The following is a 27,145-nucleotide window of genomic DNA, read 5'->3' on the forward strand; positions in this document are numbered from 1 at the left end:
ACTAACACGGCCCTCGTGTCATCTCCATACTGCGGAAGTCCTCTGTAAATATGGCTTGATAAAGCAGTCCATCTCCGATGCCCCTTCGGGCTGCGGCACAAATCAATTGCGATAAGGATAAAGCTGCACATTCCAGTGCTGGAGGGGAGAGCAGCAGTTTGTCATGAAGATGTTCCGGGTATCTCAGCTGTCCCGACCACGCCGGAGCTGCTGGGTCAAACGGGGAGTCAACCATCAGGAGAACGCTGGTGGGTTCACCCATCAAGTTTTCATGCTCATTCATTCATTAACTACCTCTATATTCACTGTCTGAAATCGTCCTGTGTTGGTTGAGTGCAACAGTTCAATGATGGGGACCAAATCGACCGATCCCGTAAGGGAACGGGAAGCGAACCAGCCAAACAGAGCAGCAAAAACACCTGCTATAATGTTTTGGTCCATTGTATCACTACAGATTATTTTAACCCTAACAAAATAGTTGTTCAAAACAAGTGCATCGAAAGAAACGATTAATTTGGTTCCCAATTTCCCCACTCTAATTGATTAAAAGGCTTTGTGGATTTACTTGATGATAAACGTGGAAACGCTACTATGTTCAAACACCGCAATGAGGACACACACAAATTGCTAACATAGTACAACCGCAAAACAATCGTCATTATTGTGAACCAAACCCACATTTTTTCCTTTTCCATTTGGCCTTTTGCAAACCATCACAACATAATAGTACCATAATGAAAGTGATATTCTCAATAGTGCAAAAATAATATCCCTGTTAAAAGGGTCATTAAAGGAACATACAGTACTAGTACAAATGGAACTTTGACACAGGTTAAAAAAATAATGATTATTTGTAATTAATATAAAATAAAATTGTACATTGCATTTGGATAACCTGACACAATCACTCTCACTCTCACACACACACAAACACACACACACACACAAGAAACTATAACTTAAGACTTAAGGAGCCATATCGAATTGCATAAACATACTCCTAAAACAGACATGCAGGCTGCCAAGGCCTCTGTGGCATATGACCTTGAAGGGACACGATATCGCCATCTAGTGGTCATATTTAGTAATTGTGTATTTCAGCTTTTCAAGGATTGACCAGCCTGCATCTCTGTCTTTCCAAACTCCTCATTATATTTATATATGCTATTTTTGTTTAGTTTTTGGACCAATCAAGTTGCCAAAGGAAGTTTTAAAAGGCCGTTGCTGTTCACTGTAGAGATTTCCCCCTAAATCATGACACGACACAGTTAAACCATCGGGCCATCATCAGACAAAAGACTCCATCATGAAGCCAGTTTGGCCGCTCCAGAACCCTGGGAGGATGGGGTCGGCTCCTCGATGTTGATTGGCAGCCAGTACCTTTGACAGGAGTATCTTTCATACGATTGGCTGGATTGGGATTGTTCGATGCACGCTCCAGGGTTCTGTTGCATCGTTCCACACCTGGAGGACAGAACCACACATCTGTTGCTCTACTCTACTCTGTCCACATAATGTGCCACACATCCCCACAACCCCTCTTCACCAAGTACCTTCCTGTTCCTCCTCCACCCCCTGCTCTAGTATTCTACCACAACACAAATAAGGCCTAAGAGAAGGCGCCACAGAGTCGGCTGTGGCGTGAGGAATGGGACGAGCCGCCGGGTAGCACGAGGAGAACGGGATTCGGTTCATACGCTCTGCATAACACCAAACTAGCAGACGGTTCTCCCCGGGTCTTCCCATCAGACACGATGCACACGGCGACCTCAGAAGGGTATCGTCAAGAGCAAGGTCCCCCTTTCCCCTATGTGTTTCTCGCCGGCCTCCTCTGGAGCAAGAAAAAGTAACAATAATAACAACGGGACGGCGTCGGGCGGACCCTTGGTCTTAGACGTCTCTCTCACTCTCTCTCTTCAGCCGGGTCAGACGTCCGGCCCGTCCCCCATCGTCGCGGTCTTCAGCTGCGCATCGTTGTCGGAGCCCGTGCCCACGTCCGAGTCGAACAGCGAGCGGTCCGAGCCCGGGGAGTGCGTGTGCGTCCCGGAGCGGCTGCCCCCGCTGCCGTCGCTGTCCTCCAGCGTGTCGGTGCGGGAGAACAGGCCGAAGTCCAGCAGGCCCGAGGGGGACGGGCCCCTGCTGGTGCTGCCGCTGCTGTCCTCGCTCTCGCCACGGAAGAACAGGTCCTCAGCGTCCACGAACCACTCAGGCCAGAAGCGCCGCCGCATGCGCTCGCAGAACAGCGCCAGGTTGATGAGCTCGCCTGAGGAGCCACACAGGACCAGATAAGAGATACATCTCTTGCCTTTGGGTTAGTACACTTGCTTATAGACGTACATAGGCATGCACAGAATGGGAAAGTGTAGCGTTTCCGGTGTTTTGACTCCCAGCCAATGGGGTTACAGGGTTCAAACCCCGACCTGCATCTTCATGACATGTCCTTTGGATTAAAGCTAAAAAAGTGGAATCATTGGTTTTGTGTATATATTTTTGTTTTGTTTCTTCAGCACAACCCCAGAAGAATTTCTCTTAACAAGTGTTTTGTTATAAGCATTTATGACACACTCCTTCAGGTCAAAACAAGTTTAAAAAAACACAACCTCAAAACCTTGGAACATCCTGACGCTAGGGAATATTTCGATCTGATAACCAATATAACTTACACGCAGTAGTGATAAGCGTGTATTATCTTCTTATGAACTTTGCCAAAGAAGGCACACAATATGCACCACAAAGAATCCTAGCTAGCGGAAACACTGCAATGCAGTAGTGTCACACTGCCATCTAGTGGATATAAAAAGGTAAAGGCCAGCATTGAACAGATAAATGCTACTATGATAGGGCTATCAGCTTTAAAGTGCTGATGGTGTGAATGAAATATATCAATAAAATGCAACGTGCTACACAGATATTCAGATGAGCTGGTGTGAAGGCGTGTAGGACTGACCTTTGATGAGCTGCTCCGGTCGTGTACCTGGCAGCGTCCACATAGCCTGGGCTAGGTGCCCGAACACGGTAGCATCCACCGTTGACATCTTAGGGCCCATGAAGTACTTCTTATCTCCTAGAGGATAGCGGAGGGGAAAAACAAGCATGTATTGATTTGCTGTTCTTCAAACAAGACCATTGAGAGAAGTACAGAGACACCATAGGAACACAACACTATAAAACATTCTACTCATTATGTACTAAAGTTCATAGACGATAGCTTTGGAACATAAGAGTTGGAAATGTCTAATATAAATCCCCTTAAAATGGAAATAGTTTTGTATTGTGCTACTGGGTCTTTATTTCCCCTATCTATGCCTCATTGGCTAGAAAGAGCAGGGTCAATAGCCAGCATGTTATACCATAGACTAAAACTCACACTCGCTACATGGTAGGATGAGATTCGTACACAACTCTCAAGCAAAGTAACAACAACTTGCTTGTTTGTCCATAGTTGATGTCTAAAATCCATGACATTGTCTTTGTAGTCTTTGAGGTATCTATCAACTGGTTTACACATCCACAATCTGGAAGGGCGCCTTCTGACTTTCTTTTTGGAACAGCACAACAGAAGATCAGTTATAGTAGTGCTCTGCTGTGGATACTAATGTCGCTGCTGACAGGGAAAGTGTTCTGCCTGCGAGAACGTTTCCCCTTCATAACTGGCTGCCATCTGTTCTGATGGCAGCAATGGATCAATTACAAAAACAGTGTTGTGCCTCACGGCGTCTGGCTTGTTGCATCCATCTTGCTTTATTACTTAGTTATCTTTATGCGTTTGCTATACCGACATTAGTTGCTTTTATTGTCCTCTTTTATTGTCTCTCTCTCTCTCTCTGTCTCTGTCTATGTCTCTCTCTCTCTCTCTCTCTCTCTCTCTCTCTCTCTTTCTCTCTCTCTCTCTCTCTCGTTAAATTCAAAACTAAGCTTACTCTCACATACACACTCCTGTAAAAAGCTTACATGGTAAAAAACTTTAACTATGCAAGCTCTACACACATACAACTCAATATGAAAAAATCAAAACTATAACATCTCTCGTGCAAATACTACACAGACAGACAGACAGACAGACAGACAGACAGACAGACAGACAGACAGACAGACATATACACACACACACACACACACACACACACACACACACACACACACACACACACACACACACACACAGGGCCCCCTCTCTGTTTACCCAGCAGGGATGCCAGAGTTCTCAACCAAACTATATAATCTCCCGTGCACATAGTGCACAGACAGACACACACACACACACACACACACACACACACACACACACACACACACACACACACACACACACACACAGACAGACAGACAGACAGACAGACAGACAGACAGACAGACAGACAGACAGACAGACAGACAGACAGACATATACACACACACACACACACACACACACACACACACACACGGGGCCCCCTCTCTGTTTACCCAGCAGGGTGGCCAGGGTCCTCATGTCCTTCTCCATCAGGGCGTAGACCTCCTCCTGGGAGAAGCGTCCGATGCCGTGGCCGTACATCTCCCTGCGCACCACGCTGCCGTTCAGCACGCTGAGCAGCCAGCGCAGCGTGTCGCTGAGCGGGCCGCTCATGGCCAGTAGCTCCCGGGTCTGCTCCACGTTGTCCACCCACTGGCAGTAGGCGATGGTCCTGGAGACACACACACACACACACACTGCTGTAAGATTCTGATGCACTCACACGAACACACACACTACTGTCGAACTCTCATGTACTCACACACACACACATTACGGTAGAAATCTCATGGACTCACACACACACACACACACACACACACACACACACACAGACACACACGCAATTTCTTCCGATAAATTGATGACAGTATAGATTTAATGATTCTCTGACTCTCGCTTGGCACTTTCAAAAGAAAATCAAACCACACAGGTCATTTTCAGTTCCAGTCTGTTAAACAGGTGAAAGCAGCCAACAGCTAATTATAATACACACTGTACAAGCGTGCCCTTTGACCATATCATATTGGAAAATTAGGCTGTGCTCCCTTTATTAATCCCAAAGAAGGCTCACATGAACCGTGGCCTTCCTACAAAGTATACACTGACTTGCTCTGGTTTAGTGTTTTGCAGTAGCTATTAATGGAAGGAAACACACAGGAAGTCTAGCGGAGAGAAGGAGACAACAGACTGTGGATGTCCAACTCAGCCGATCCTATTGGACATCCGATCAATAAAAAGCTTTCCTCTGGCCTCTCACCACCAACACACAAAGCTATTCATCGTCTACACTTCATCCGCTCCTACACCCGACATCATGCTCTTAAGAGCCTAACAGAGCGGCAAGAATGGCATGTGTCATGTACACAAATACACAACTCTCTTCGCTAGCCCAGGGTATTACTGGATTAAATTGGATGGGCCAGTTGATCGTTCCTCTGGGAAATTAAGGAAAGTAGTGAATAAATGTTTAAGAAAAGATATCCATGATTAATAGTGAGATACAGTTCGACTCTAAGAGTACGAAACAACAACATTTAAAACCATTGTAAACAACAACAACAACAACAACAAAAACAACCATGTGCTGAGCTTCTAGAAAGGTAAATAAGGAATATCATGAGATGGGTTTAACTCCAGAGGTCAGCGGTGAAAAGAACACAAGATCCAAAGCAAAATTCTGTTCTGTTTGAGATTTGCCCTAGCACAGAACCAGCCGATCTCAAACATGATTCATATCACTCTGCCTTTGTGTTATTAGAGGAATCAGAGCACTGGAGTTTTTTGTTCTGAGAGGGAAGCTGGAGATTTCCCCTCTGGGCAAAACCTTACTCTGCTGCATCACTTGACCACTTATATAATAAAGAGCATCTGGTCTCCGTCTCTGGGCAAAACACTTATTCCTGTGTTTTACAGTCAGATCAATGGTCTGTTTTGCTTTAAGGTGAACGAAAGAATGGAACCTTTATAATCTTGGATCCAACATGCAGTCCTATGTGTTTTTTATGAATGTTTGTATGTGTGTTTGACATGCACACACACACACAGACACACACACACACAAACATAAGCATGCACACATATCTACAGAGACATACGCCCGCATGCACGCAGACACACACACACACACACAGAACAGAAGGCCAAGCTAATCCGTTTCCTATTCTCCTGGGAGCCTCCTTGGTTGTCGTCATGGCAACATCAATCAAACTAATTGACGGCTGCATGGAACGAGAGTGGATGATGTCATTGTGCTGTAGGTCTCATTGACCTGCAGTCATAGCCAGGCCGAGATCAAGATGCCAGCCAGCTGACCTTCGCAGACATAAATTATTCCCCCAGCGGTCCTAAACATAGCCGAGGGGCAGGTCACTGCTACAGGGGTCAGACAAAACAGTATGGAATGCATTGATTATTTCCCTGCGCTGTAAAACAAAGACCCAGGTAGTCGTCTCTCTTTTTGGCCATGACAGACGTACAGAAGGAGACAAGGGGAAGGAAGAGCAGCAGATCCCCTATAAGGCTTCTGTATACACCATCACATGTTTGAACCCCAGCAAGTCACATTGCTGTTGGCCGAGATCCAACAACAAAAGGTTTTACAGCATTTTTCCGACTCACGGCAAGGTGAACTGAGGGATGTTTGTTTGTTGGACGGGAGTCGGACGGAAAAGCGTTGGGAACAGGGCAGGGTTTGGAGTGATGAATGGTGCTTTTAGGTAATGGAAAACACCACGGGTCTCTGTGGGAGACGGCAGAGTGCTCCACCATGGCTCCCTAGCACCAGCGGCTCCGCTCTAGTGTGTGACTCATCACCCAGCAAGGCTGACGGGGGAAGGATACTACTGCTGAAGCAGTAGAACCCCAACGGAAAACAATGGAGTTGTAATCGCCCTCATGACGATTTGTACGTTCTGTGATTGGATTTGTTTCGATTAGGTGGGATTAATCGACAAAATCTTTGCATCACAATCCAGATCTTTTCAAAGCAGCAGGATTTAAAAGTAAATAGCTAATCACCACCAAGATCAGTCTGAGTTAATTACTTAAATGTCGAGCTGTTCTATAACAGAATAGCAAAAGCAAATACGGACATGCAATAACGTTAATGAAAACTGTGATTGTTATCGTAATGCCTGATAGTTTAATCATTCCCATACTGCTTCAAGACCTGATGTAAGGTGTGCACTACACATGTGAGTAAAACATATGGTTAACTATTGTACTCCTAATCCATCCCTAGAAGGAGCGATCCCTGATAGGGTCAATGATAATCGTGGTCGTTTTGCCCTTCAGAGTGCTTAGGGTTGTGTTGTATAGATCATTCAACCTTTATGTCATCAGGTAAAGTCTCATTGAGGTTAAGAACCTATATCAAGAGGGAGCCTGCCAAAAAACTGCCTAAAAAAAGTACAACAAGTTAACAAAACAAACATGAAACACATACACACATAAGCTGTTACAATCCGCTGAATACGTCAAACCTTAAGTACACAGGCATTGATCAATACCTTTGAGCCTCACATCCTTCAATTTGTTCCTGTGAAGCCCTTGGAGACCGTAAATTTGATAAAGGGCTGCACATTCAACGGACTCGAGTGGCCAGTGAATCCCACTCACCAGTGGAGGTGCTCCTCCACCATCTTGCTGATGGCCCGTGACACGGCCTGCTCCTCCGGACTGAGGTTCTTGTTCAGGTTGATGCCCAGCTTCTCCTCCAGGAAGTCCACCATGAACTCTGACCCCGACACCTGCTGGTGGTTGTACTCTATCCAGGGCATCTTGCCCTGCGGTGACAGCTTCCCGTCAAAGTAGTTCTGGGATAAAGCAAAAAGACGAAGGTGGGTAAAAGGTGATGTGTGAGTGGCCCCGCTGTAACCCCTGCGGCCCAGATCCAGGTGGAGGATAAGCCGCTGATGGGAGTGCTTGGACGGGAGCAAAGAGCGCTGTCCCTCCATTTGCACAAGGACAATTTGATCCAAGAGTCTTGGCTCTCGGTCAATATTTCACTCAGAGGAACTCAATCAAACGTTGTGGGACTTTGTTTTCTTTACTTTCCTGTTCAGTGGAAGAACTAAGTTGTTCTTTTGGCTTACATTAACATTCAAGTGTACCCTTCGCTACAAGAAGCATTTATTTAAAACAGGGCTTAGAGGAATTGTAACCACAGGACAATACATGTGTGTGTGTGTCTGTGTGTGTTTGTGTATGTGTGCCATATCTTTTTCATGATAGAACACAGTATCCTACACTTTTGCGTCTGTTCATATTTTCATGTACATGAATGACTTATCCTATGTGGACAAAAAGTATGAAATGTGTTTGTATGTTTTTAGAGTCATCAAGCGTCAGTTTGGGTACCTGGTAGGGCAGGTCGGCCATGCGCAGAAACGTCTCCATCTTGAGGCAGAATGGTGAGAGGCTTGGAACGCCGTTCTTTGGGCGGGAGAACTGGTGGAGGATGATGGCATCCTTAGAGTCCAACTGCTGCTCCTTCCTACAACCCACGAGACGGGCAGTTCCACCGTGGGCAGAGGTTATGGGAGAGGGAGCGAGTGAGAGAGAATAATGGTTCATGGCATGGTTACATCAATGCTTAATCCAAAGGGTATGTCTATGCTACACGGCATAACAGACCCTTTATGCAGAGGTGTCATCAGTGGATATAACAGCTGTCACTCATCAGACTCGTTATGGGTCTGCTGCTTTTATGTACCAGGGCCCGTGGTCCATGGTCAATGTGTGAAGTCTTGAGTCTGCCGCCCGGGCCGCTTAAAGAAGCGGACCCTTAATTAATGTGATGAGTGACAGCTGTGTTTGTCCTAAGACGACGCCTCTGCGAAAACTGTCTGTTTGTTCCTCTACCATCATTCGTCGGCTGCGGTGTCAAATGCATTTTGCTGAAATGATTTCCTCTGATGCATTAAACAGACTAAGACTGTGAATAAGACTGTGGTCAGCGCTCTTCTTTATTCTAGGCTGTGGCTGGGAAGTGAAAACAGTAGACCGTTCAATATGTGGTGGTTGTAGTCGGGGGGGGGGGATGCATAGCATAGTATTGCTATGCTATGCACCTGTATCCAATTCACAGTCCCCCTTGTCTGCAAATAGTGTTTGCGAATGTGTGTGTGAGTGCGGATGTGTGACTTTGTGTGTGTGTGTGTGTGTGTGTGTGTGTGTGTGTGTGTGTGTGTGAGTGCGAACGTGTGACTTTGTGTGTGTGTGTGTGTGTGTGTGTGTGTGTGTGTGTGTGTGTGTGTGTGTGTGTGAGTGCGAACGTGTGACTTTGTGTGTGTGTGTGTGTGTGTGTGTGTGTGTGTGTGTGTGTGTGTGTGTGTGTGTGTGTGTGTGTGTGTGTGTGTGAGAGTGTGTGTGTATTCTCACGCTTTTTTACTCAGGACAAATGGTGAGGAGAGATATAAATATAAAAATCAATCGGTTTCATTTTACAGCAGGCGCCACCCACCCACAGTGACGAATGTGGTACGTTGCCTCTGCTGCTTGCCAGTGCCATGGCATCCCTTGTGGAGCATGTGATGCAAGAGACTACTCCGTCAACAACAACACAACATACAACGCTGCCTACAAGCCGCAACCATGACCAACCCAGAGTCTGTCCGAGTGGTGCGTGTTAGTCACGGTTCCCACGAGAGCTGCTACACGCATGACTGGGTCTCACGTGGCCCGTGGACGTACACGTGCCGCCCGCTACCATGCCGGATTCGGTTTCTTCCAGGAGATTATGAGTGAAATCCAATGAAAGGGGATGAGTTGAAATTCAATGAGATCAAAGGATTGAAAATGTTTTATTATTAGTCTAATTTATTTCGGATCCCCCCCCCCCCAAATGTATTGATTGATTTAATAAGCCTTTGACACTTTTGCCTGAACAATATGTTAGCATTGAAGCTCATTGGATCTTCCTATTGTCACAGGTCTGTTTCTAGATAATCACATCAAATACAGTGGAACTGAAACAGGGATCAGGTCTGTATTTCCTGTGGATTCGTTTCATGCAGACCCCAATTTAGAAATATGCCCTTTTATTCGGTGCAAAGTTACGCATTAAATCATGAAAATAATGTGCAGAGCCATAAATAGAGTAACTAGATACAGGTCCACGTCACGTGTCGCTGTCCACTGCATTGTGGTGCTGAACATATGGTTGTACATACTGTTCCGAATATGGTGCCCGTACAGAACAAATAGTAGGCTAGTTCTACAGATATTCCCCAGACCTATTGGAAAAAAAGGTAGCCTAAATATAAAAGTTGATCCCTCCAATGTCCACTTATCACATGGCCATCACTGTCGGTGGGCTGTTGTGCCAACGACAGCAGCCGACACGTGATCCAGCGATACCCCGCATGACTTCTCAAATGTCAATGTGAACAGAGAGGATCCTGAATTGTAGCGTTATCCCGGTTTACCGGTATCTTACTTCCTATGAGCTGTGCACGTCAGCTAAAAGTCCCCGGAGCAAGACAAATAAAATCATTCCGAGAATAACAATAAAAACAACAACGACAAGGATAATAAGTTGTGGCGAATAATGGGACAAAGCAACATCCAAAACATGTATCAGAAACGAATATTTCACTATCGGAGGCGCCTCTCGCCGCTAAACCGAGGTACCTGAGAGTCCCGCCCTCTATCTCTCGCCAATAACGCTCGTTTTGAGCATCCAATTCAGGCGTTCCGTCGTTAGACGAGAACGCCGAAACGAGGTAACACGAATACAGGATGTAAAGGATACACCACGGAGAAGACAAACACAGCTGGACTACCGGATGCACTTGCGTAACACCAAGAATAATCCTTATATTTCTAGTCTCAAGCACGCGTTTTACAGCGTGTGTAGTAACGTCATTAAAATACTGAATGAATGAACACACCAATACACACAGACAGAGACACACACACAAAAAAAGTCGAGTGGAGCATATTATTTACGCTTGGCGGCCACGGGACCGGCAGACGCGTGATGCATCATTTTATTGATTTCATTATTTTGCTATCATCAACCGAACAGTCTCTCATTGAAGGACGCAGCCTAAAAAACTAGCATAATGAGCATAACATCAATTGAATAGGCAGGTGGAAGATAATAATCATCCACCTGCCTATAAATAATAATGGATGAAATGGGTGGCAAACCCACACTAGACCCCCGAACCATCGCTGTTGTTTACCGTGAACAATATTGTCAGAAAGTAGAAACATAACACAGCACAGGCCTACGGCAGATACCGATTTTGATATAACAACCCTGTTAACCACCCTAGCCAGGCCCATGGAAAGCGATCGCTTCCAGACAGCAGCCTACCTGATGGCCAGCAGTTCGTGCAGCAGGTAAGCCGCAGCGGCCAGTAAGGCTCCCCCGGTGATGTACAGCGTCTTCTTCCACCAGGAGTCCGAAGCCAGTACAGACATGATACCCCCGTAATCCTGCAAAGGGAACGCGACGATGTAGCCATATAACGACTGGCGCTCATCGGAGCCGCACAGCCCGAGAGGCAGGCTATGATTTCGGCCGATTTCCACCACACACGGTCGGGAAGAGGCGAAGCTAGCAGCAGCCAAGTAGTACATTCTCCCCTCCTCTCAGCGATACGCTCCGACTACCTCCGTCCCGCAATCCCTCGTCGACCTCATCAAAACGTCTCATAATAAGAGGTATGGCGGCATTGCGATGTTTTGGTCATTGTCAAAGAAAGCACCAAATGAAGCATCTCTCTTCCCCTTCCAGTCGGTGCCCGCACCCTGGCCGGATCCTCCGCAGGCTCGTGGGCCTGCCTGGGTCTTTGTCTGCTCCAATAGGAACGAGTGGTGCTACCCCGCCCGTACCGGTGATGAGTTCTGCTCACTCTCACTGATGGATGAGCACCATACATTCAATGGAAACGCCCAGGACAGCTATATAATGGGGGCAGTTATATTAACATTTGAAGGCACGAATTCGGATATATTTAAATTTGTTAAAATAATAACCATTGATTCAAGCTATGGTTGATTCAATATATACTTTATCAATAATAGCCATTCATTTCTTTATTTACTAATTACTAATTTCAGAGGTCAATCTCACCGAAAAGATAGTTGATGCATTTGTCTCCATTTATGACTATTACATACCTTATAAGCAGGTACATTTAATAAAGATGTTATACAAGATGAGTTGAACTAGAATACCAAGTGCTGGAGTCTGGCGAAAAATCAACTGCAGACATCACTGACTCAGTTTCTCAGATTTGATCCTTAAATAATCCTTTGTGTGCAAAATAGAACAGCATTTTTTTCCGAGGCCTTTGAAAGTCACTCCTGTGACAGCGAGGGAACTGTTAGAGTAGAGAGGACCATTCAATTCAGATTAACCTGAATTAAGAATTTGCTATTGAAGAATAAGACCCAGACATAGTTTAAACGTGACATATGTTCTGCCAGAGGCTGATTTGGCTTATGCAATTCTTGCAGATGATGCTGAACTGCAGAGGAAACCGTCTTACACATAACATGTGTGTCCATTTGAATTTAATTTTGATTTGACACAGGAAAGTCAACTATTTTATACCAAAATGTCATTCAATGATTTGAACAAATGAATGGAGTGACTTTATAATTCACAACAGGGACTTCATCAAATGCATATAGATCAAGGTATACACATATACATACACACACATATACATATATATATATATATATATATATATATATATATATAGAGAAGTGATCCTCCCATTCTCTGAACAGCAAACAACCCTGAAGTTATGGCTTACATACACTGCACTTGTTTTGTTGACAACATCAGCAGACCAAAAAAAAGTGCAGAAAATAAGAGAACAGAAGGAAATATCCCGACAAATAGCAATGCATGCACCTGCCTCTAACTAAGCAAACCCTGCGAGGAAATCCTTAGCATGTTTACCACAGGATTCAATGACTCCTAGGGTCCCCCACACCTTTTTCATTTACTTCCTCGACATCCATCAACTGCTTTCCTCATTAGCGTCCTAGCGTAACAAACACAGATGTAACCCGTGATGCAGTGTTTTATCATCACGTCTTTATTTGTTCACGGCACCTAGCTTGTGCCAAAGTCTGCCTTTTATTTCTGTTGATGAGGAACGCCGGCCCCGTTCAGCGGCTGACCTCTGCGCAACCTCGTCCATGTCCTCGTCCGCGCCACCGTTCATGCCTGTCCCTCCGGCTCCGCCTGGCGGTGCGGCGGCTCATTGGCCGCCTTGACAGCGTGCAGCGCGTAGTTTATCTCTGTGTTGTCGCTCCAGCACCAGCTCCCTGTCACCGGGTTGTACAGCATCCCCCGGACAGTCTGCACCGAGAAGCCGTCTGAGGAGGAGGAGGAGGAGGAGGAAGAGGAGGAGCAAGTGAGGGAAGAGGAGGAGCCAGAGAAGCAGGAGGAGGAGTAGAAGAAGGAGGATGAGGAGAAGCAGGAGGAGAGGGAGTCACAGAGAGTTTGCGTTTCAGGAGAATTGGCAAGCGGCACCAGTTTTACACAACTTTTCAAAACTGCAAAGAGCTGCAAAAATGCAGACAAAGCAAATTGGAGGCATTGCTGCTTATGGAGCTGCTAGGATTCAGGCATTTCCTGGAGCTAATATCCAAGAAATGCTTTCCTTATATTACAAATGAAGCCTTACCCTAATCAACAGACAATACTAACTTCACTGTGAAATCTTAACTAAACCATAATCAACATAATAAGCTGAACATTACGATCGGTTTAACATCAAACCTATGTGTAGATGCCATAGTTAGGACATCACTATAGATGTATTGCGGTTCTGATAGTTGGTGGAAAACGCAGTGTGGTCAGTATGGTGTCTTTGTAAGAGGTTTCGGTTTGTAAACTCTGACAGAACTGTGAAGGTGTGAAAATAAACCCTCTGCAGAGCACTAACACCACCTGAGATTGATGAAGAGAGACGGAGACTCTCTCTCACAGAGTGTGTGCGTGCGTGCGTGTATTTGACAGTAAATGCAGACGTACGGGGCTCTAGCAGATGCTCCAGGTCCGCAGGGCTGATGAACTTGTCCCAGTCGTGGGTCCCCTGGGGCACGATGCGCAGGATCTGCTCGGCGGCCACGATGGCCAGAGCATACGACAGGTTGGTCTTGTTGATGGTGGTGATAAAGAGGGAGCCGCCTGGCTACACACACACACACACACACACACACACACACACACACACACACACACACAGATATAGGTGTCCATAAATAGTATTTCCCCTGTGTTTTCTGTAATTATTTTTCTGCAACTTTATTATTCTACTTCTATCATATGCCAAATCCCTTTAAGTACAGCGGATCCGGCCGTTTCAGCAGAGTCTGCATCCTGTGCCTTAGGGTGGAAGAAAGACCTGTGCCAAACAGCCTGGCTCCATTGTCTGCCAACACTTACCGATCACCAAGAGACAGCCAAACCATAGCGTGTGGGATGAGAGTGAATAAGTGATATTTGATAGTGGCAGGAGGAAAAGCAAATAGAGAGCAGGAAGTAGTGTCTCTACCTCACAATGATGTGTTCCTATAACACACAGTTAATGTCCCACTGGGAGAGAGCTAACAAATGTTTTTGATTTTTTAAAAGCTAGATAGACTCAAAAGACATGAATCACTGTGTTTGCCTTAAAAACTACAGGTTTGTTTAGAGTGGATTAGGCCATGCTGGTGTTTTCCCATCAACCCATTTGTCCCTAGAATTAATGACCCAGGAGATGAGTCCTCTGCCCAGTGCTGAGAGAAACATACACACAATTTACAGTCAGCGTGATGTTTAGGGCTGTGCGATATATCGAATATACTCGATATATCTCCGAAATAGCTGTGTGAGATATACAGAAAATTATTATATCGTAAGTATCGAGTACTTTACAGTCATCTGGGTTTTTTCAAGCGGCAGCCGAGACTTGCCTTGGTTTCGTGTTTAAAACATTCTCTGGTGGCTTTCTCCCTCTCCCTCACGCAGTAACGTGAGTGAGAGGTAAAAAAGACACTTGCGTCACACACTCAACAACGAATCCCACGCGACATCTAAGTGCGGAAGGTTTCTTTACGGTTTCCAGCGCTTGCCGGCTCAGTGTAGCATAAAGTTTATCCTAAGCCAATTCAATCGACAAATGAAAAATGGAAGCGGACGAACTGCTTGTTCCTAAAATAACTAATAAGGGATCAGTGATCTGGCAGTTTTTTGGATATCGAGAGGAGGAGGTGGAGCAAAACACGCCAATGCTTGTAACGTCTTGTCTGATCTGATATCGTCATGGTTACCAGCTGCACGCTCCGTAACAGTTACACACACAATCGGAATACAAGGTACTCCCTCGTCTTAAGCTACTTCTCTAGCTATAAGTTAGCCTCGGAAAACATCGTTGTTTTACCCTACTTCAAGCAACCATAAAGGGTTAACTGGGACGTGTCTGCGTTGTTTGTTGGGGAGAAGAGTTATCCATCTGTCAACCCCGGCAAGGCGCTGAAGGTAGAGGGCAGCACACCTACAATAACTAAATAAATTGATTCAATGGGCTCAAAAATATCGAACACATTGTAATGTGTAAATAAAATGAGTTTATAATATTTTAGTTTAATTCATTGCAATGGCCTACATATAAAGAAAATGCTGCCTAAATTAGTTATTTGTGTAAAATATTTTTAGAAGATTCAGCCTTAATGTTTATAAGCCTCTCTCGCTCTCCCTCTCTCTCTCTCTCTCTCTCTCTCATTGTTCTGAGCTGCTCAGTTTTATATTGCCCCTTTTTTGTAATTTTGAAGATTGTTTTTGCAATTTGTGCTTTGTTTGAATAAAAAAAAAGTCTTATTTCAACTCAATTGTGATTAATCACTAACATGAAAATATTCAACGTTTTGATGGAAACCACCTGGGTAGTTAACCAAGAATGGTATAGTCCGCAGGGATTGTAGTGAAAACAGTAAAGGGTAAAAGTGCGATTTCATGGGGTCCTTTAAAGGAGATTTCAAAATATCGAGATATATATCGTATATCGTGAAATGGAGAAAATGTATCGGGATGTTCATTTTTTCCCATATCGCACAGCCCTAGTGATGTTCCCCTAGTTAAGGCACGGAGACAATAAATTAGGCTAGGTCCGGCGTCCACAACCTCACAGCCCAAGCTAGTGGCGGCCCCCCTATCCCTCCACCAAACACAAGTGCAGCCAGAAAGGGAATCCCAAAAAACACATCACATGTTGAACCTACCTTGATCAAGTGACCGCAGCAGAAAGCAAACGTTTCCAGGTCGGCCAGGTGTTCTACCACCTCGGACGCCACCACCGCATCAAACGAGCCTTCTCCCGCCTCCTTCTCCTCCTCCTCCCCCCGGTCCTCCTCCTCGGACCCCAGCAGCTCCTCCACGGTGCAGGCCCGGTAGCGGAGCCGTCCGCCGAGCTCAGGGTCCCTGGACGAGTGAAGCCGGGCCAGGCTGATGCTGTTCTCCACGGGGTCCACCCCCAGCACGTGACCTCCCAGACGGGCCAGGGGCTGGTGGGAGAGTGGGTCACAGGGTAGAACTCAGGCAATGGATTACCCTAGGGAGAATGGCCACCAAAACAGCGCTGTACCCACCTGCGCTCTTAAATATGTAACCCTATTTTATGCAACAGCTATTTAAATATACATTTCAATTTAGCTCTCTGAATGCCATGCCCTTGCTAACCCCCACAGTTGTTAGCCCTTAACACAACCCTATGTTAGCAAGAACACGTTTGTTTTGTTAGCGTGCTTGTCAGCAGCCTCTGCTGGACAATCTGGGAAACAACCAGGCACGTGTGTTGCCTGGGCAAGATGCCTACTTGCCTAAGGGCCAGACTCCCTCCTCAGCCACTGATTCCTTCAGATGGGAATGGCAGTCACAAAATAATTCCAAAAGACACACTGCCGTGGTTAAAATTGTTTAAATGTGTGTTCGTGGGAACAAATGAGCCTGGCATGTGTCAAGAAAATACATGTCTGTGTGTGTGTGTGTGTGTGTGTGTGTGTGTGTGTGTGTGTGTGTGTGTGTGTGTGTGTGTGTGTGTGTGTGTGTGTGTGTGTACTAAAATGTTATACTCTGTGACAGTGCCATGTTCTATCTACAGGACCTGATTTTGTCTGCACAAATAACGCCACGCTACTGGTATGTCTTCACATCCGATGAGACCCAAGTGGAGACTTGTGTCCTTCTTTTGCAAACCATCAACACTAACAAACAGATACACAACTGCAAACTACTACGGCTGTCCTTTCCACCGAACCACAACCAGTCAAAGCCAAACCGAGACCCAGAATCGGGCTGACATCTAAACGTACTTATTAGGCACCGGTAGCACATGTGCAAAGACGACTATTAGAGAGGGTTTCACCGGGCGCTAGCCTTGGACGACAGGCGGGATGTGATCTGAAAGGTGGCGATGCACAGGATTGGTCAAAGGCTCAGGGGGAAACTAGATCCATCTCATTCGCACCACCTGCCTCCGTGTTCAGCCAACCGTTTTCCCTCACCAGGCACTGAGGCTTGCTCATGTGTTGTTACTTTTGTCTTGAAGGTTTTTCTGACCCCCACCGACACACACACACACACACACACACACACACCTACCTCAGTGAGCAGCCCGCCTCCACAGCCCACGTCCAGTATCTTGAGTCCTCCTAGGGGTCTTCCCGGCTGACACTCTCTGTGTAGGCTCATCAAATTGTCCCTGAACACAAGGGGACATGACATGGGAGTTCAATGCGTTTGCAAAGACAAGCCAGGCTAACAGGGACGCTCTACATATGAAACACTATATGCAGAGGATCTCCAGTTCACAAGAGCCGAGCTGCAATGTTCCTTTTGGTGTCATCATTGAGCCCCAGGAATACGGCCAGCCAGTCAGAACCTCTGACAAATGTACCCCCCAGCCATGTTATAGCATAATACTTCCATCTCAGAGATCTCTTTTCCTACACTTCGCTACACCGTTCCTCAGTCCCATGTTTCACTGTTGATTTTACCCTTCTTCAAAAATTCCCAAGAATATTTGAATACTGGTACTTTGAAGGCAAACCTTGGATAAGACTATGTGGGAGGATTTGGTGAAGGGGCTTCAGCAGCTTTGGTGTTCGCCTAATAGTCACTCCACTGCCCCTGGGCACAGTCATATCTGACATGTCAACTATATACAGACACGCAGTGGCACAATATGTCACCCTGTCACCATGGAGACTCATCATCTCCAAGAAAAGTGTGGGGGATGTGGGGGCCGGGGGCAGGCATGGCTAGCTTGTGTAAAGAAAAACGATAATGCAAGGGCTACATTATATCTATGCATTTTCCTGCCAGTTCTATTGCACTGAACTATGACGCTTGTGTACTAAACACCTTTTCTGAACAATGACCCTCTTTACAACATTTGGTTAACTGTGCGTCAATTTGGAAAGCATTGATTTGTGCTCTACTTAAAAACACACCTTATGAAAGGTACGCGAAGGTCATTCATGGAATGGAGAGCGGCAAATTCTCCCTGTTCATCCCACCACTTGCTGGCCAGAGCCTGGAACCGTCTCACCTCCTCTGGGTCCACGGTAGTATTGGAGGCTGACTGAGTACTACTGTGACAGAGGGAATTGGGCAAATTATTACATTTCGGAAATTTAAAAAAACATATTAGAATCTCTACCGTTGCAAAGTAAGGTGGCATCTCTTAAATATATATACATATATAATTTATAATTCAAGCTGAACGAAGAGTCTCGTGTTGACTTACACCACTTATATAAGACATAAATGTGAAAGGGCAGACACGGACCTAAAGGTTCCAGCATACCCACATGAAATGTACCTCATCTGACAGAGAAGTACAGACCGATCCGAACTCACAATCGTCGTCCTCTGCAACAACTGTTTACGGTGTTTACATGCACTTGACCAACTAAATGGACAAGTAGCAGGCCGACGTTGGATGACACTCGAAACATTTGTGTTATGGGAATAAAACCCAAGTAAAATCCGACCAAACTTCTTTGAGTACATTTCCACTGGCTATTAAACAACGTTTTGCGATTTGTTTGGAGTCAATGTGACCGAATCTGACGATACATGTCCGAGTGGAAACACGGATCACGTCGTAATAGTTCCTACTTCCTAGCTTTATTTGTCGATCACAACCATCGCTTTTGTAACATTGACTATTAAATCACGAAAAAATATTCGAATGAGAAATTGCTATTAAATATCAGTTCGATTTAAACTCGGAACAGCAATCACATTAAGATTATGGGAAAAAGATCGTTTTGGATTTATTGGTGTATGTAATCCTAATTCATGCCTCCTTAATAACTGTTAACCTTGGATACATTAAACGTTCCATTTGGACATTTTAATTATTATTTTTTACATTCATGTAGCCTGCATCCACCGTATTATGCCAGTGCCATTAGAAAAAGAGCTTGCAGGTCCATCTGGTTCCCAGGTGAACTTTCCTATAGTTAACAAATTCTTCCTATCCTGTGCAATAACAACCATGACCAGTTAAATCAAATGAAAGGCAGATGACCCAATAAGCAGTGAGACAAGACAACGGTCAGTTTTATTGGACGATTCATTACATTAATGTTCAGAAAAGGGTTAATCCTCTTATCGTTTTAAAACAATACAGCTGTAAGAGTATTTCAAGTCCACTTAAGTTTTAAGCTTTGCATCAGGATACAAGCAAAAATACCCAAGCATCCAAAATGTCCTTCTCTTTGTGCAGTCAGCATTTTAAAAACAATGTATTTACAGAACTGAAGAGTATGGTATGTGAGTGGGTGGGGAGGAAGGGGTAAGCAGAGAGTTCACCTACATCGTTGCCTCTATAATGAGACAGGCCTGCTCAACGAACGGAATAAAAAAACTAAAACAAAACTCAAATATTAAAGTGCACTGATCAAGCGATACACTTATTAGCGCCTGCTCCTGCGCGAGGGGGAGGTAGACCTGAAAGATAAGATAAAATAACAAGACAGGTCGTTAGTATTGCACTATTTACCCCCACATAAATACACTCACTCACACATACACACTGACAAAATCACAACCCAAACCACCTCGCATTTACTTAATGTGGTAGCATACAAGAATACTATAGCATAACTACTGTTTTAACTGTTTCCATACACTCCTAAATTTCCAATCAGAAAATAACCTGTCAAGGCAGGTATACATGTTAAGTGCCTTTCAGCTGCTCTTATTCTCAAGACAAAAATTATTCTCCACAATTCGTCTATGAAAAAAAAAAATCACATTTCCAAAGTATGGTCAAATTAATCTCTGCCTGTAATGGATTCATCTTGCAGTACTTATAATTGCATTTTTTTATTTCTGCAAACATGGACAAAAGAAAGTGGAGTGAACCGTGAGCACTGAAAGGGGCTTCTGATTTGTTTTTCAAAATGATTGGTTGATATGTTGTCAGCAAAACCACAGTCAAACTGACAATGAAAACATACAATAGAAAAATGAGAGAGAAAAAAAACGAATACTACCTTGATCGTGACTTAGACTTGTGTTTGCGGCTTGCCTTCTTACCAGACTTGTGCGATTTTTCCGTTGACCTTGAACGACTACGTTTAGATTTTTTGGATTTCTTTTCCTTGCTAACCTCAGGAGTGGGGGACTTGCTCGATTCAGAGTCTGAGTGCCTCTTGCTAGATTTTGCCGAGCCTTTCTTGTTGCCCTTGCTATCCTGCCGAGAGGGTTTGTCATCTGCGTGAGAATCGCTCTCCTTCCTTCTCTTAGATTTCCCATTCTCTTCTGCACCCTTTTCCCTCTCCTTCTCCTTAGCCTTGGGCTTATCTTTCTTTCTATCGGACTCCTTCTCCTTCTTCCGCTTGTCTTTCTCATGGCTACGACTCCTCTCTTTCCTCCTCTCCCTATCCTTGCTTGAAGCCTTCTTATGTTTGTTGCGGCTGTGGCTACTCTCCCTGTGCTCCCTGCTCCTCTTTCTCTCCCTCTCCTTCTCCTTCTCTCGCTCCCGGCTGCGGCTCTCCCTGGCCCTGGACTTCTCCTTCTCCCGGTCCCGGGAACGGCTCCGGCGACCCCTGCGCTCCCGGGAGGCGCTGCGCTCGCTCTTGGCGCGGCGGCCGGAACGCTCCGCGCTGCTCCTCCGCCGCTCCCTGGCCTTGTCGGCCCGCTCCTCGTGGCGCCGGGGCGGGCTGCGGCTGCGGCTGGGCCGGTGCGCCCGGCGGGAAGAGGAGCGACTGCGCCTCCTCTTCCTGCGCGGCGACGACGACCTGGAGGAGGTGCGCGAGGACGGCGAGGAGGAGGAGGACGAGGACGAGGATGAAGAGCGACTGCTGGTGCGGCTGGAGCTGCTCTGGGAGCTGCTGCTGCGGCCGTTGGCGGGGGACTTGCCCCCGCCACCCCGGCCAGAGCGCTCCTTCCCACTGTGGCCCTGCGGCCGGGCCTCGCTACCCTCCCTCTCGCTACGAGACCTACGCCTCTCCCCTGAAGACTCCGCCTCCCTCAGCTCCTGCTTGTGTAAAATCTCTGACTGACCCTCTCCATATTCCCCCCTTTCTCTGCTCAGCCGCTCCTTTGCCGCCTCATCTGCAAGAAACAAAAAATGAAATAAGACGTTACAACGTGGGTGCTTCAATGACGAGGTGCTGTGCTCGCTGGCTAGCCCACTAGTCCCCCTCCCCTACTCCAGGGGTGCACTCAACAAGAACACTACTCGATCCAAATGTTGTGCAGACAGTTAAAGTCTGCCCCAGTGCAGTGGGTCAAAAACAATTAAAGGCTAGGAAAACGCACAGGACGCGGCCCACGCGGGTGCATCCTCACCGCGTGCGAGCGACGTCTCCAGCGCCTGCCTGTCCTGGAGCTGCTGCTGGACCTCCCGCTCCTTGCGGTGGAAGGCGTCCTGCTTCTCGCGGATGCGGTGCCGCAGCTCCTCCTCGTCCGTGTCGGAGGACTCCGAGGCCCGCTCGCTGCGCTCGTCCTCGCTCTCGTCCGAGCCGTAGTCGCCGAGGCCGCCTGCCGTGAACAGAACCCCCCCCGAAACTGTTGAACACCAGCACGGCACAGCAAGAGCTAGTCTCACAGTCTGTTTCTCAACGTCCCCCCCCCCCCCCCCCACAACCCAATGTCCACTTACACATGATCTGCATACAACTCTAGCCGAAAGCCAAACATGTTGTTAAAGAGCATGCTGCTAGCAACAGTGGAATAACAGCCTGAATATCCCGGAAGTCTAAAGGCAGGCATAAAGTGTAGCTCTTTTGCCTCTTTCACCTAGAGTATTCCCAACCCCCTTTGTTCTAAACACAGCCACCACCCCCCAACCCACCCACCCACTAGCAGAAAAGGGGATACTCACTCAGACCAGTCAGAGAAGCCAATGCACTTGACTGTGCCAGCTGTTTTGCAGGAGCTTTGATTCACATCAACAACAGGAACAACATGTTAAAACACATAGAGCCACCATTTTCTCAAAGGCAAGAGTCGCTAGAGGCGGGGATGTCAAGATAACGCACTATTCACAAGAGCTGTCGTTGAAAACAAAACAAAAGGAAACAAAATAACAAATGGAGAAAAGAGAGAGAGTTAACAAACAGGCGTCGGCCACACAATCCAAGTCAAACAGTCAGAGTTGGGAGAGAACCACTCTACACTAATGCACCCACAGATATCCTGCAAGTATCTGTGGGGTTGGATTTCCACAAACATCTGTGGGATTTGATAAAATAATTGGAACAAAAAGATCTGATTCAAACAAAGTAGTACACCAATTTATCCAGACTTTAAAGCCAGTGGGCAAAATATCCAATAAACCCAATAGCTGTACTCTCGCCCCAAATCCCCGGCTTCATTCTCTTTGGTTCCAACACATTAGTAGAGAATGGTTTAAAATGCATAGTGATACTTCCAAAGGGTCTCATTTTAAAGCATCCTGCTTGAGAGGCAAACATCTATCCATCTTGGAAAAATCGGAATAGAGAGAGAGAACTGGTTTCTACGGAACATGTCCCATTGCCGGGCACAAGTGATGTGAGAGCTAGAAGACGATAGAAGACCTTTAGTGGCTTTGCGATGAGTCTCCCTCGCCACCTGCTGGACCTCTTCATTCGTGACCTCCAGTAGGATCTCTGTCAGTAGGGTCTTGGTGATGACCATCTGGGGAAGGGGAGGGGGGGATGGAGTCATTAAAAAGACTGGCGTCACCCAGGGGAGTGTGCGTGTACACAGGATGGCTCCTCGGTGACCCACTGAAACACTGACCAGCTGGAAGTCTCTCTCCTCCTCCGTCATCTCCGGTTCACTGTCCTCCTGAGGAGGGGATGGGCTTCGGCTGGCAAACTCCTTCTTCACGGAGGACTTCACCTCCTCTTCTTCCTCTGGTTCCTCGCCATTGCCCTCGTCGTCGCTGTCCTACCGTATCCACAACAAAGGAATGGACGTTGTTGCGGATTGAGAAAAAGGCCTTCGCTCTCCAGCGGCGCCCATAGTCATGGTCAGCGATGGAAAATAATTCCTTACACTTCTTGACAGCAAAGTACTTAGATTCAATGGGGCATGTTCACGAGAGGACACAACGGTCACATTAACCGAGCATCTTCAATGAAACAACGGATGTTCACAACGTTTAGTCACATTGTAGGCACAACACCCCAACAAATACAAAGAAAGAAATACAATCCAAAAAGGGTTACGGATCACGGTCGACACAGCTTGGCTAAAGTGGAGATACAAATGCAAACAAACATAACATCGTTAAAATGGAGAGAAAGGGAGCTACCTCAAGGTGCAAGGACAATCTATACAAAACGTGTTCAATTGAAAAGTAAAATAGTAAAGCAGAAGGTGGTCTCTTACAAATTTGCTCTTGCGTGGTACACGAGGCCCATCGCCGGCCTGCTCCGGCTCTTCCTCCTCCTCCTTGACCAGTGTAGCGCGCTCCTGCTCCATCCGCTCCCGTTCCATCTTCCTCTGCTTCTCCCGGTCCATCTTCTCCAGGCCCTCACGGATCCACGCCGGCAGCGTGCGCCTTTTCACAGCCTCTGCTTTAGTTAAAGACGGGCATCAGATTGCAATGAAACGTCTTTTGCAAGATTTGAATATAACGCCTTGAATACAACACCTTTCTTTTGTGTAGTATGCGTTCAGAACATTGTGTAAAACTCAAACTGACTGGCAATAGTGTTATTCATTTAGTTCTTTATTTTGAAGTTATGTTTCTCAAAACCAAGCATTGACCATCCAAGGCAAATATGCAGTTGAGGAGGAAGTACCCAGCAAGATAGCGGGCTGTGCTGTGTATTTAGGGATTTACCCAATGCTGCTGCGGTCTCTTGCTTGACGGCAAGCTGGATTGGGGACCTTGGCCTCTCTCGGAAGCCAGGCGGTCTGTTGTCTCGCCTGTTCTGGGGAGGACCCTGCCAGTAGGGAGAATGGAAGCCTGGAGGCGTGGGGCCGAAGGAAGGTGCAGCCCCATGCTGTAGAGAGAAAAGCACACGCTAAAAATTAAAGGTACATTAGATAGACACTTCTGCACTACAGTAGCTGCGTAGTAGTCGCCATGTCCTGAAATATGGGGGTGGGGTGGGGGGTTGTTACCATATCACTGGAAATAACTTGCATTTACTATCTAAATGAAGAGTAAATAACTAATAAAGAAAGATGATAGCACTTTACCCCACCATGCCGGATTCGTCAACAAGCGAACATTCTCTGCACAGCATCAAGACAGCACTGACTAGAACTGCCCTAGACACCAGTACCCGGCAGCTTTCAAAACCGGATCCCGCCTTTTATACTTAGCAGGCTCACTAAAAACCCAAATGCTTTCAAACGATCCTACCGGGGCTTCTGCATACCTGATAATCAAACTGGTTCATGGCCATGGGGGCCATGGCGTAGCTGTCGGGCTGAGCCCCATACCCATGGCTGTTCTGGGGGTAAACCCCGTGGCGGGCTTCAGAGCTGAACTCCAGGCTGTCCTGGCTGTTGCTGTCCTCGCTGGGGTTCACCACCTCCATCGGCCCCGACCCGGGGGGGATCCACACTTGGTCAGGGGGCGGAGGGGGTGGAGGGGGCTGGCCCTGCATTCCCCATTCTGGGAATGAAGGGCAAGACAGAAGCGGAGGGGTCGGCCTCACTGCGATTCTGGAAACTTTAAGAAATGTACCCAAAGTCAAACGTTATTTCACATTACCCAAGCTTTTTACCGTAACACTCCCATCAACACAACCCAAACAGATATAAATACTTTTCTTCTCAGTCTCAACCGCTGGCTCGGCCGCAAAAATAGTTACCATATCATGTTTTAATTAAAATTCCATGACCATCACCCATACAGTTTACCTAGAGTGCCACAAGGACACTAGTTATTATGATATAATAATAATATATAATAGTCTGTTTAAGTTATGGTGTTACCGCTTACCTACACACCATATCTAACCAGCATTTCTCCCTGTCCGACCCACACAAACAATGCAACTCTCAATCTACCAACTCAGGTTTAAAGACTGGTCCCCTATCTTTACTATGATCTATATTGCAACAACAAATGTGTTTTTGGCATATTATTAAAACAAAGTAACCGTAGCCATCCTCTGCTAGTGCCACAAATTGTGAACTGTATCTTTTTAAGGGCTGCGGAAAACAAAATAATTAAAATAAACATACTAACATTACTTTATATGATGCATCATATGTATTTTTACCAGGTTGCCACATTCTGCCAAATGACTGGTTGCTCGGGAATGGTGGTCCATGGTTGCCCTGTGGGACAGGGTCTATGCCGGGGACCTCCTGTCCATTGGGTTGGATCGTGTTCTGCACTTCGGTTCCTGTAGAATCTTTCTGGGCTATCCATGCTTGGGCCAGGGCTGCCCAATCGACCTGACCTGCACCACAACACAATTGATGTGGATTTTAGGATAAATACTGACATACATGTTGAATCCTTGTCGAACAAATAATGTTCAAATTAGAAACCCCATGAGTATATGACATATTGTACTTATCCTCGGCTTTTGGCTTACTTGGATCTTGCTGGTGCTGAAAGGACTGCATCCATTGCTGCTGGCTCAGAGGCCACTGCGGCCACGGCTGTCCTCCCTGATCCCACATCTGTTTTCACGGCGTAATACTCTGCTGCGTTCGAGTGTTCAGCAGTGGAATCATTATTCAATTATATTTGCATTTCATACAATTGTATTGATGACGCATGTAGGATTCAACATGCAAGCATGTTTTTGTTTTTGTTTTTTTACTACGAGAAAGATCATTAGCGATTGCTACGGATTACATTCGTCAACATGCCGCAAACTACCTGATTCATATTGAACACGTCTGTTTAATACGCAGATATTTAAGTATATTAGAGAACAAATACCTAATTAAACTTGATATTATGTGAAACTACGTCTGGGAGCACAAATCCCCCTGGACCCAGAAGAGCTAACATCACGGGTGCTAAGCTAAACAACACCAGTATAAGTGGGAACAAGATTAGCCGTTAGCTTACTATCTAGCATCTACTTGATTTTACATCGGAATATCTTTATATTAGCAATCCTTCATGCATTAGTATCAGGAGGTAGCGATGGCATTCACGAGTGGCGAGATTGAGCTATTCCTACCTTTTAGAAACAGATTTTGCTGCACTGGTTAGATTGAAAATCATAGATCGAAACCAAAATGGCTCCAACGTGGGCCAGCGCTGTCACTACCCAATCCGCTGAGCTGCCCGGTCCGCCGTACGCATGCGCAGGAAAACCGAGCCTTGGAGGAAGTGAGAGCTATGGAGCGGTGTCTGGGACTAACTGTGCTAACCGCGTTCTAAAAATAGTATAGTAATATAGTTTGCGGACTTCATATGTTGTTAAGCGTATATATTGAGAGAATGGTACGAAACACAAATTCATTACCTTGGGCCAATTGTTGGATAGCCAGTTAAAGATAACAGTCAACAGACTAGTGAATAAATCTAGGGTCTTATTTATGAATGGGCTTCCAAAACATGTGTTAGTTACTATTACTTGTCAAACATGCTGTAGTTACGGATACGGAAGAGGATTATAGTCAGATGTGAAGTATTGTTGAGTTCTGATTTAAATTCTGACTTTAATTTAGACCTCAGACTTTGTCCCTCATCCTCTTCC

At 46.1% G+C, this 27,145-nt stretch overlaps 3 protein-coding genes across 8 annotated transcripts; all 3 read right to left on the reverse strand.

The window, feature by feature from the left end:
* Window positions 1-1,657: 1,657 nt before the first annotated feature.
* Window positions 1,658-11,584, reverse strand: faxcb (failed axon connections homolog, metaxin like GST domain containing b; the record flags this gene model as incomplete). The annotated part of the gene is made up of 6 exons (XM_079730933.1): window positions 1,658-2,263; window positions 2,948-3,064; window positions 4,447-4,664; window positions 7,613-7,809; window positions 8,354-8,489; window positions 11,319-11,584. 6 exons carry the CDS (start codon window positions 11,582-11,584, stop codon window positions 1,926-1,928), a joined length of 1,272 nt encoding a protein of 423 aa, XP_079587059.1. The 3' UTR covers window positions 1,658-1,925.
* A 1,041-nt stretch (window positions 11,585-12,625) lies between these two features.
* coq3 (coenzyme Q3 methyltransferase) lies at window positions 12,626-19,049 on the reverse strand. Of its 2 annotated transcripts, none has more exons than XM_079733746.1 (6): window positions 18,835-19,049; window positions 18,464-18,601; window positions 17,613-17,712; window positions 16,235-16,516; window positions 14,004-14,163; window positions 12,626-13,342 (listed from the first exon to the last, which is right to left on the reverse strand). In XM_079733746.1, the coding sequence occupies exons 1-6, from the start codon at window positions 19,023-19,025 to the stop codon at window positions 13,185-13,187; spliced, it is 1,029 nt and encodes a 342-aa protein (XP_079589872.1). In that variant the 5' UTR covers window positions 19,026-19,049; the 3' UTR covers window positions 12,626-13,184. The 2 variants fall into 2 exon arrangements, with proteins under 2 accessions (XP_079589872.1, XP_079589871.1); XM_079733745.1 differs by having other exon boundaries at window positions 18,464-18,604.
* A 505-nt stretch (window positions 19,050-19,554) lies between these two features.
* Window positions 19,555-26,737, reverse strand: pnisr (PNN-interacting serine/arginine-rich protein). 5 transcript variants are annotated; one of them, XM_079738010.1, is made up of 12 exons: window positions 26,624-26,737; window positions 26,024-26,135; window positions 25,703-25,885; window positions 24,851-25,089; window positions 24,307-24,469; window positions 23,850-24,034; window positions 23,256-23,405; window positions 23,051-23,150; window positions 22,354-22,407; window positions 21,819-22,010; window positions 20,519-21,581; window positions 19,555-19,970 (listed from the first exon to the last, which is right to left on the reverse strand). In XM_079738010.1, exons 2-12 carry the CDS (start codon window positions 26,109-26,111, stop codon window positions 19,937-19,939), a joined length of 2,451 nt encoding a protein of 816 aa, XP_079594136.1. In that variant the 5' UTR covers window positions 26,112-26,135; window positions 26,624-26,737; the 3' UTR covers window positions 19,555-19,936. The 5 variants fall into 5 exon arrangements, with proteins under 5 accessions (XP_079594136.1, XP_079594135.1, XP_079594134.1 ...); XM_079738009.1 differs by having other exon boundaries at window positions 23,850-24,037; XM_079738008.1 differs by having other exon boundaries at window positions 24,851-25,146.
* Between the last annotated feature and the right edge of the window lie 408 nt (window positions 26,738-27,145).

This window comes from Pollachius pollachius (genome assembly GCF_949987615.1).
Source record: "Pollachius pollachius genome assembly, chromosome: 1".
Taxonomy (NCBI): domain Eukaryota; kingdom Metazoa; phylum Chordata; class Actinopteri; order Gadiformes; family Gadidae; genus Pollachius; species Pollachius pollachius.